Raw genomic sequence first — 9,100 nt, forward strand, 5'->3', positions numbered from 1 at the left:
TAGCCAGGCGAGGTGGCGGATGCCTGTAGTCCCAGCTACTTGGGAGGCTGAGGCAGGAAAATGGTGTGAACCCAGGAGGTGGAGCTTGCAGTCAGTGGAGATCACGCCACTGCACTGCAGCCTGGGCAACAGAGCGAGACTCTGTTTCAAAACAAAAAACAAAAAAGAAACCCCGTCTCTACTAAAAATACAAAATTAGCTGGGTGCGGTGGCACCTGCCTGTAATCCCAGCTACTTAGGAGGCTGAGGCAGGAGAATTGCTTGAACCCGGGAGGCTGAGCCGAGATTACGCCATTGCACTCCAGCCTGGGCAACAAGAGCGAAACTCGGTCTCAAAAACAACAACAACAACCACAACAACAAACTGCAACTTCTAGACCCTGACAGCTCTGCTCCACTCGGCCCCATCCCAAGGGAAATTCTGCCTCTGGCCCCGGCGGGGACAGCTCTGAGCCATGGGGCTCAGAAATCTCCACACACTGGGCCAAGAAAGATCCAGAGAGCTCAGGGCTAGAATCTTACAGAACCAGGAAAAGGGGACTTTCCCCCTAAAAACACAAACGTGGTTTGTGAGGCCCCAGGTGCTTTCCTGGGGGGCGGGGCCCGGGTGTTACCTGGGGAAGCCTGAACGCACATGGAGCCCGTCCACGTTCTGGCTGACTAGGAAGCGGAGGAGGCCCACGCGTTCCAGCTGCACCAGCGCCATGTGGGTCTGCGTGGGCCGTGCGCTCTCAAAGGTGGTGTCGAACTTGGGGGCCAGGCCTCGCTCCTCCATGGTCCAGACTCCATGGGGACCCCTGAAGGTGGCAGGCCGGGAGAGAGGGACAGGGAGAGGGGAACAGCAAAAGAGACAGAGGGAACATCAGAGAGGCATAGAGAGAAAGTTGGAGAGAGGGAAAATCAGGAGACAGAGAGAGACAGCGAGACAGAGAGGGAATCAGAAAGAGAGAAATAGACGGTGAGTCGGAAGAACAGGGAGAGAGGATAGAACAAGACACAGACAGAGAGATAAAGAGTTAAAGACAAAGAAAGCAAGTCAGAGACAGAATTGGAGAGAGAAAGAGGCAGGCAGAGAGAGATGAATTCACACCAAGGCAAAAATGACTTATTCTATTCAACCAACACTGCTGCTGCAATGAGCCCGGACGATGCCCACATGGACCCAAGCCCTGCCCTCCAGAAGCCCTTGATCTTGGGGGAGACATGTGGACACAGACCCTCTGGCCCCAAGAGTCAAGCCTGGACCAGAGGAGGTACCCGGGCCTGGGGAAGCCCAGTGGAGGTGGTGGGGGCCCTGGGCTTCCCCAGGCCCAGGTTATCTCTTTTGGTCCAGGCTTGACTGGGCTTCCTGGAGGAGGCTGAGCAGTTTCTTGAAGGGTGAGAGGGAAGATCAGACAGAAGGGGTAAACAAAGGCCTGGTGCTGGGAAGAGCTGGGAAATGCAGGTGTTTTGGGGCTGCAGCAGGAGCAGGAGGGGCTGAAGTTGGAGAGGTGATTCAGGGCTGGGGCAGGAAGGGCTTCAGCTTCCAGCACAAGGTATTCAGAACTCTACACTGCCTGGCAATGGGGAGCCACAGCAGGTTATGGAAGCGGAGAAGGAGGAGCAATTCACGCCTTGGAATTCTTTTTTTTTTTTTTTTTTTGAGATGGAGTCTGGCTCTGTCGCCCAGGCTGGAGTGCAATGGCACGATCTCGGCTAACTGCGACCTCCACCTCCTGGGTTCAGGCGATTCTCCTGCCTCAGCCTCCCAAGTAGCTGGGATTACAGGTGCCTGCCACCACGCCTGGCTACACTTGCAAATGTGAAAGACTACATTTCCCAGCATTCCTTGCAGCCAGATGTGATCAGGCAACCGTGTTCTGGCCAGTGGGGTGAGTGGAATGCTGGTTGTGACAGGCACACATCTTTGTTTTGTTTTGTTTGTTTGTTTTTAGACGGAGCCTCACTCTGTCGCCCAGGCTGGAGTGCAGTGGTGCGATCTCGGCTTATTGCCTCCACCTCCCAGGTTCAAGAGATTCTCCTGCCTCAGCCTCCCAAGTAGCTGGGACTACAGATGTGCGCCACCACACCTGGATAATTTTTGTATTCTTAGTAGAGACAGGGATTCACCATACTGGCCAGGCTGGTCTGGAACTCCTGACCTTGTGATTCCCCCACGACCAGCCAAGGGACACATCTTATAGGGAGGGGCTGTTCCCCCTCCCCAGTACCCAGGACATATCCAGGAGAAAAGCAGATGGATGGGTTCTACTTCCCAGATGTGTGTGGCTCGCAGGAAAGCCCCTGGCGGTCTGGTGGGCCTTGCCTCGAATTCCCCTGCACACTCACAGACCTGAAGTCGGGAATGCCAGAGGCAGTGCTGATGCCGGCACCCGTGTGGAACACCACGTTGGAAGACTGCCAGACCAGCCTCGCCAGCTCCCAAACCTTCCGCTCCAGCTCCTCCGGGGGGTCGAAGATCTGTGGGGGGAGAGAGCAGACGGAGGGGTCAAAACAGTTCCCCGACTGGCAAGGCCACACACAAGCCACAGACTGAGCTGTCCCTGTCTTGCCGGAGGGAGGAAACTGGATTGGAAAAGGCAGCTTGTCCTCATGCTCCTCCTCTGCCTACAACCTTCCATGACTCCCACTTGCCTTGTCAAAGCCCTAGCCCTCCCCACGGCCCACCAGGCCCTGCACTACCTCCCCTGCCCCCTCCCTGCCCTCTTCTCCTCCCTCTCCCCGCCTCACTCTGCTCCAGCCACATAGGTCTCCTCCCTGTTCCTCCACACCAGGCACAGTCCTGCTTAAGGCCACACCCTTTAATGCTCTTCTCCCAGATACCCACATAGCTCCCTCCCTCACCTCCTGTAACTTGTGGCTCAGATGTCACTTCAGTGACAGTGACGCCTCCCTTGGCCACCTGGTTTCCATGCAACCCCTAGTCAGTCTCTCTTACTAGAAAGAGGGGTTTTTAATCTGTCTTGCTTCTGGCTGTGGCCCGAGTACCTAGAAAGTGCCTGACCCACGGTAGGTACTCCATAAATGTTGGTAGAATAAAGCGACTAACAGGCCGGGCGTGGTGGCTCACGCCTGTAATCCCAGCACTTTGGAAGGCCAAGGTGGGTGGATCACTTGAGGTCAAGAGTTCGAGACCAGACTGGCCAACATGGTGAAACCTCCCCTCTACTAAAAACACACAAATTAGCTGGGCGTGGTGGCAGGGGCCTGTAATCTCATCTACTCTATGGAGGAGGCTGAGGCAGGAGAATCACTTGAACCTGGGAGGCGGAGGTTGCAGTGAGCCGAGATCGTGCCTCTGTACTCCAGCCTGGGCGACACAGAAACTCCGTCTCAATAATAATAATAATAATAATAAAATAAAGTGACTAACAGCAGCATGAAGAGTGGGTCTTCTGGACGGGCGCACAACATCGGCGCTCATTAAATGCATGATTCAGAATGCATGGGCCAGCCTTTACGGAATGGGGCCATCTTCCCCTCGTTTGCAGAAAGGATGGAGATGGAGACCCAAAAGGGAAATGACTACCCAAAAGGGAAATGACTTCCCCAAAGTCCCACAGTGCGCGGAGGGGGCAGCCGATCCCTCCACTTCCCCTCCGAGTGGCTGGAGGGATCTTTCTGGCACATTCTGTCCAGGTCCCTCGCCAGGGCAAAACCCTTCCCCATCACCCTCAGGATAAAGTACCAACTCCCCAGCCTGGCATTTGAGCCCCGTCCTGGCCCGACTCTGGAAACCTCCCAGGCCTAATCGTTCTCCAAATGTGTTTATTCCCACCTCCCTGCCTTTGCGCCTGTCGTTCCCTCCTCCTGGAACTACATCCCCTCTCTCCCCCATCAGCCCCGACAGGGTGGCCACAGAGTTGGGCGTGTTCCCGTCCCCGGGCGCGCAGGGGCGTCACTTCCCGCCCCTTCCTCACTGGGAAGTCCCTCCCATGGTCTAGCCTCAATGCCTCCTGATATTCCCACAATGCCCCGCGGCCCCGGGGCGCGAAGCTCGGGAACCTCGGACGCGCTCACCTCGGGGAGGCCGCACTTGCCCTTGTCCGCGTACGGCGACAGCCCCGCCGCATAATTCACCGACATCCTCGCCTACCCCACGGGAACAATAAAGTTTCCCTTGTTGACGCCGCTTCCGCCGGAAGCGGGGCGGGGCGGGGAAGAAGGAGGAACCACGTTCCCGTCCTGCGCACCCGGCCTCCCACGGCAAGGCGCATGCGCCTCGTGCTGACGCCGCAGGCGCCATATTAACTGCTGTCGGAAGGAAGACTGCCTCTTTGCATGCAGGCGTCCGCGCGGCTTGGGAAGAGGCTGCCCTATGACCCGGGCGGGAAATTGGGGCGGCCACCTACGTGACAGTTCTCCAGTCACCTCTAAAATGAGGGACACAGGCTGTCGATGCCCCCACAACCCCTTTTACGGATTAGTAAATTCCGTAAGGACAGAGCCGGACAGCAGGGACCCCAGTCCAAGGGTTTTGAATGCAACTCAGAGTTTTCAGAGTATTTTTTTTTTTTTTTTTTGTGAGGCGGAGCTTCGCTCTGTGACCCAGGCTGGAGTGCAGTGGAGCGATTTCGGTTCACTGCAACCTCCGCCTCTCGGGTTCAAGCGATTCTCCTGCCTCAGCCTCCCTAGTAGCTGGGATTACAGGCGCCCGCCATCACGCCCAGCAAATTTTTGTATTTTTTACTAGAGACGGGGTTTCACCATGTTAGTCAGAGGCTGGTCCCGAACTCCTGACCTCAGGTGATCCGCCGGCCTCGGCCTCCTAAAGTGCTGGGATTACAGGCCTGAGCCACTGCGCCCGGCCAGGTTATTTGAGTATCATCCAACTGGAGGTTCTGCGTTCTGCAGGACAGGTCCTGCTCAAGGTCAATGGGGTTGGTGGCCTGGAGGACTCGTTTAAGAATCATGTGTCGAGTACCTACTTTGAACAAAGGTGGTACCATCTATGCCCTGGTGGCTGGGGGTGGACACAAACATGTGACCAGGTAATGGTGACATGGTGTGGTTGGGGTGCAATGGGTGACAAAGAGAGCACAGGGCAATGAGGGGGCTCACAGGAGGCACCTGACCCAGGCTAGGGGCATCCGGGAGGGCTTCCTGGAGGAGGAGATGTTGCAGCAAAGATCTAAAGAGTGCATGAGCCAGGTAGAGCCGGTTGGGGGTGACATGAAGTACAGAAAGAATGTTCCTGGTCAGGGGAACAGCAAGTGCAAAGGCTGAGAAGAGAGGAAGAGCATGGCTCCTTCCAGAAACTGAAATCAGTCCAGTGATGACAGGGAAGATCGTGGGTGTCTTCCCGCCAGAGCCAGTTGGCCAACAGGCAGTCCGCTGCCAGCCTGTCTCCTCCCTCGGCTCATCCCCGGCCCCCTGGGGCGGCCGCCTGCTCAGAGCGGATCAGGTGTCAGAGTGGAGCAGCTGGAGCTGCTCGTGGCCCAGCTGGGAGTGGGTAACCGGAGCCGGCAGTGGGCACTGTGGCCGGGAGCTCGGGGCACTGGAGCTGCAGGAGGTAGGGGAGGAAGGAGGTGGGAGAGGCCCAGGATGGAGGATCCCCTTAGGGCCCCAAGCCCCTGAGCCCTTGTGTGTGGGAGAAAGAAGCTGTGCTGGGTCCCAGCCAGGCTTCAGAGCTACCCGGGTACCCTGACACACACATGCAGTCCTTCACCCACGCACTTCGCACTTGCCGGCCTGTGCCCTGCCTAGCTTCCTCCAAGGCGGGTGCTCAACATCCCACCCGGCCATCAGGCCCTTCTTATTTACCATCACCTCTTCCAGCAAGCAGCTCCCTAAATTTAGCAGGCATTTTTCCCTCCCCCAAGCCCACGGATTGTCTTCTCCCAAGCAGCCTGTGAACTCCTCTGTTGGGTGTCTTATTACCCCCTGCTTTGGGTGTGATTGAATCCTCCAGTCAGAGGTAGAAGAAGAAAGGGTAGGTAGTGAGTGAATGGGTACTGGTGGAGGGGTAAATGAATGGATGGGTGGGTGGATGGATGGGGAGCGAATAGATGGATTGGCGGTTCGGTAGATGGATGAATGGGTAGATGGATGATGGATGGATGGATGGTTGGATGGATGGGTGGATGAATAGATGGACTGGTGGGTGGGTGGGTGGATGGATGGATGGATAAGTGGATGGATGAGTGGATGAGTGGATGGGTAGGTGGGTGGATGGGTGGGTGATTGGGTGGGCAGATGGATGGATGTGCAGATGGATGGATGGATGTGCGGATGGATGGATGGGTGGTTGGGTGGATGGATGAAGAGATGGATAGTGGATGGATGGGCAGATGAGTGGATGGATGAGTGGTGGGAGTTGGTAGGTGTTTGGGCGGGTGGATGGATGTGTGGGTGAAACCTGATTAAAGGGTGATGAAGAACCATGAGAACACGAATTGGGTGGGTGAGTTTGTGGTTGGTGGCCAGTGGGTGGGTGTACAGTGCTTAGGTGGGAGGATGGATGCCCAGGTGAGTGCATAGGGCACTGGGTGGAAGGGTGGCTTGGAGAATTCACAAGTAGGTAGGTGGACAGATAGAGGCCATCCCAACCCCTACTCCCTGGTAAGAGGCAAATACAGATTCTCCATCACAGAGATCCCTTTCAGACATAGGGCCTCACAGTCACACCCCTCAAAAAAGACACCCCCTCGAGATAGTCCTGCCTGACCTCCGTGCCTGCACATGCGGAACATAGAACAGGCCCAGGTGGACAGATGTGCATGCATGCACGTGCCCCACGCTCACGTCACACACATACATGCAGCCATCGCCCCAGACCTTCACCCACTATAGATGAATTGCTGTCACATGGAGGTTCCCTCTGATTATCTAGCAAACATGCCTCTATGCTGAGAGCCCTCAGCCCTGGCTTCAGTCCCCAGGGAGCCCCCTACTGTTGCAAAAGACAGAATCAGCCCAGACCCTTCCAGCCCATGGAGCCAGGGGTGAGGCAGAGGAAGAGACCCAGCCAGGGTAGGCGGGAACCCAATTTGGGGAGTTAGATCTCTGCTTGGGAACGAGAGGCAAAGCTGATCAGAGCAAGGGATTTTGGTACCTGGGTTTTGAAGGATGAGTAGGAGTTCTGAGAAGAAAAAGGAAACCATTCTAGGCAGAAATAACTGCACAGAGAGAAAAGTTAGACCAGAGAAGGCTTGATCTGTTTGGACAACAGGAAATACCAGTGAGATGCATTTATGGAGCCCCTCATGTTTAGCCAGGCTCTATGTAGGGACCATACTGAAAACTGACCATGAGTTGCTCAAGAAAGGATCGTTTCTCTCGTTTTATAGATGAGGGAAATAAAAACAGAGAGGGCAAGTAACCTGCCCAAAGGACACACAGCAGGTAGGAGATACAGCAGGTCTGTGTCTTGCTCTAGGGGCCAGGACTGGTCAGGGAGGAGGAAGTGGCCCTTTTGAGGAGGGAGAGGCGAGGGACCCTGCCGCCCACCAGGACTGGTGTCCCTCACCTTACCCCACCCTTGACCTTCCTCAGGTGGCCTGGGAAGAGGAGAAACGCAGGGCACCGACCATGAAGACTCTCAGGGCGCGATTTAAGAAGACAGAGGTGAGTGTGAGGCCCTAGATGCGGGATACACGCCCTCCCCCCCCCAACTTCAGGCTTCTGTCTCCTGGGGCTTGGCTGAAGACCCTCCCTTTCATTCCAGTACCCACCTCTTCTCCTTTCCTCTCTGCTGCCCCCTAGCGTCCTGACCTCCCCACTGCTCCCCATACAAGCTTTCCAGTCCAGGCCTTTGCCTGGACCCTAGTCTGTTCCCCATGGAATATCTTCTCCCTGCATTGCCACCTATCAGACCCTCCTCATCACAGTTTGGCCCCAGTACCACCTCCCCATCCAATCTGCGCTCTCCCCGGCCACAGTGACCCCTTGCTTTCCCAAGGACCCACTTTCCCTTGGACCTTGATCTTTTGCTTTGGAGTGTGTGTACTCAGCACATATTTAGATAGCAGGCGCTGTTCCAGGCACCGGGGAATCAGCCAGGGAATAGGGCAGGCAAAAATCCTTGCCCTTGTGGATCCGACCGCTGAGTACAGGAGATGAACACGAAACAAGATAAATAAGTGACAATGTGTGTTTTGTGTCGCGAAGACAGACAAAACAGGAAAAGGGAATTGAAGCATCCAGGGCAGGGGAGGTGGCTGCAGTTTTTAAGAGGGTGGCCAGGGAAGGCTTCCCAGAGAAGGTGTTATTGGAGCAAAGACTGGAAAGGGAAGGGGAGAGCTGGGCATGGTGACTCATGACTGTAATCCCAGCACTTTGAGAACCCGAGGCAGGCAGATCACTTGAGGTCAGGAGTTCGAGACCAGCCTGGCCAACATGGTGAAACTTTGTTTCTACTAAAAATACAAATATTAGCTGGGTGTGGTGGTGGGCACCTGTAATCCCAGCTACTCTGAGCCCAGGCTGAGGCAGGAGAATTGCTTGAGCCCGGGAGGTGGAGGTTGCAGTGAGCCGAGATTGTGCCATTGCACTGCAGCCTGGGCAACAGAGTGAGACTCAATCTCAAAAATAAAAAGAAAATTAAAAAAAGAAGGGGAAGGGGAGTAGGGGAGGGAGTTTGCAGGAATTGCATTCCAAGTGGCTGGAACAGCCAGTTCAAAGGCCATGAGGTAGATCCAGCTGTCTTCTCTTGCATCCGTGTCTTTAGCTATGAACTCCTGGAAAGACATACTTCTTCCTCCGTCATCCCCACTCCCTCTCAGCCCCCCAAGTCCCTGTGGCAGCCAGTTCAGGGCACAGATGGAGAGGATGAAAAGGAGTGCTCACCTCCAGGGACAGGCAGTCAGCCTTCCTGAGTACCTCTTTGTGCCTGGCCTGGGTGAGCAAACTTGACTTGGAGCCTTTAATTTTCCCATCAGGGGATACAACCTCCCCAACCGGTGTGGCTTGGAGAAATCAGGGAGTCTACCTGGAGGAGGCAGCGCTGGAGCAGAGCCTGGAAGAATAGGGAGGAATTAGAGAAGTGAAGGCAGGCATGTGAGGAGCGGGGCACAGACCCGTGTGGGGACAGATTCGGAGGCTGGACCAGGTCTGCTTGATTCACGGGCGTGACAGGCAGATTCTTTTTTTTTTTTTTTTT

At 55.6% G+C, this 9,100-nt stretch overlaps 2 protein-coding genes across 4 annotated transcripts in view; one reads left to right on the plus strand and one right to left on the minus strand.

Annotated features, from left to right (window-relative positions):
* Positions 1 to 4,151, minus strand: part of SIRT6 (sirtuin 6) — a 9,889-nt gene extending 5,738 nt beyond the window's left edge. Inside the window, exons 1-3 of one of the 3 annotated variants that reach the window (XM_011943456.1) lie at positions 4,021 to 4,151; positions 2,333 to 2,460; positions 615 to 797 (exon numbers count right to left, since the gene is read on the minus strand). In XM_011943456.1, coding sequence (XP_011798846.1) covers positions 615 to 797; positions 2,333 to 2,460; positions 4,021 to 4,086 — 377 coding nt within the window. In that variant the 5' untranslated portion in view covers positions 4,087 to 4,151. Of the gene's footprint in view, positions 1 to 614; positions 798 to 2,332; positions 2,461 to 3,778; positions 3,884 to 4,020 lie in introns of those variants that run through there. The other 2 variants (XM_011943458.1, XM_011943457.1) reach the window with 2 other exon arrangements.
* A 733-nt stretch (positions 4,152 to 4,884) lies between these two features.
* ANKRD24 (ankyrin repeat domain 24) overlaps positions 4,885 to 9,100 on the plus strand; it is a 56,658-nt gene continuing 52,442 nt past the window's right edge. Inside the window, 2 exon segments of the mRNA XM_011943610.1 lie at positions 4,885 to 4,991; positions 7,379 to 7,566. Of these exon segments, the coding sequence (XP_011799000.1) occupies positions 7,531 to 7,566 (36 nt within the window). The 5' untranslated portion in view covers positions 4,885 to 4,991; positions 7,379 to 7,530.

Source organism: Colobus angolensis, unplaced genomic scaffold (assembly GCF_000951035.1).
Source record: "Colobus angolensis palliatus isolate OR3802 unplaced genomic scaffold, Cang.pa_1.0 Scaffold22, whole genome shotgun sequence".
Lineage (NCBI taxonomy): Eukaryota > Metazoa > Chordata > Mammalia > Primates > Cercopithecidae > Colobus > Colobus angolensis.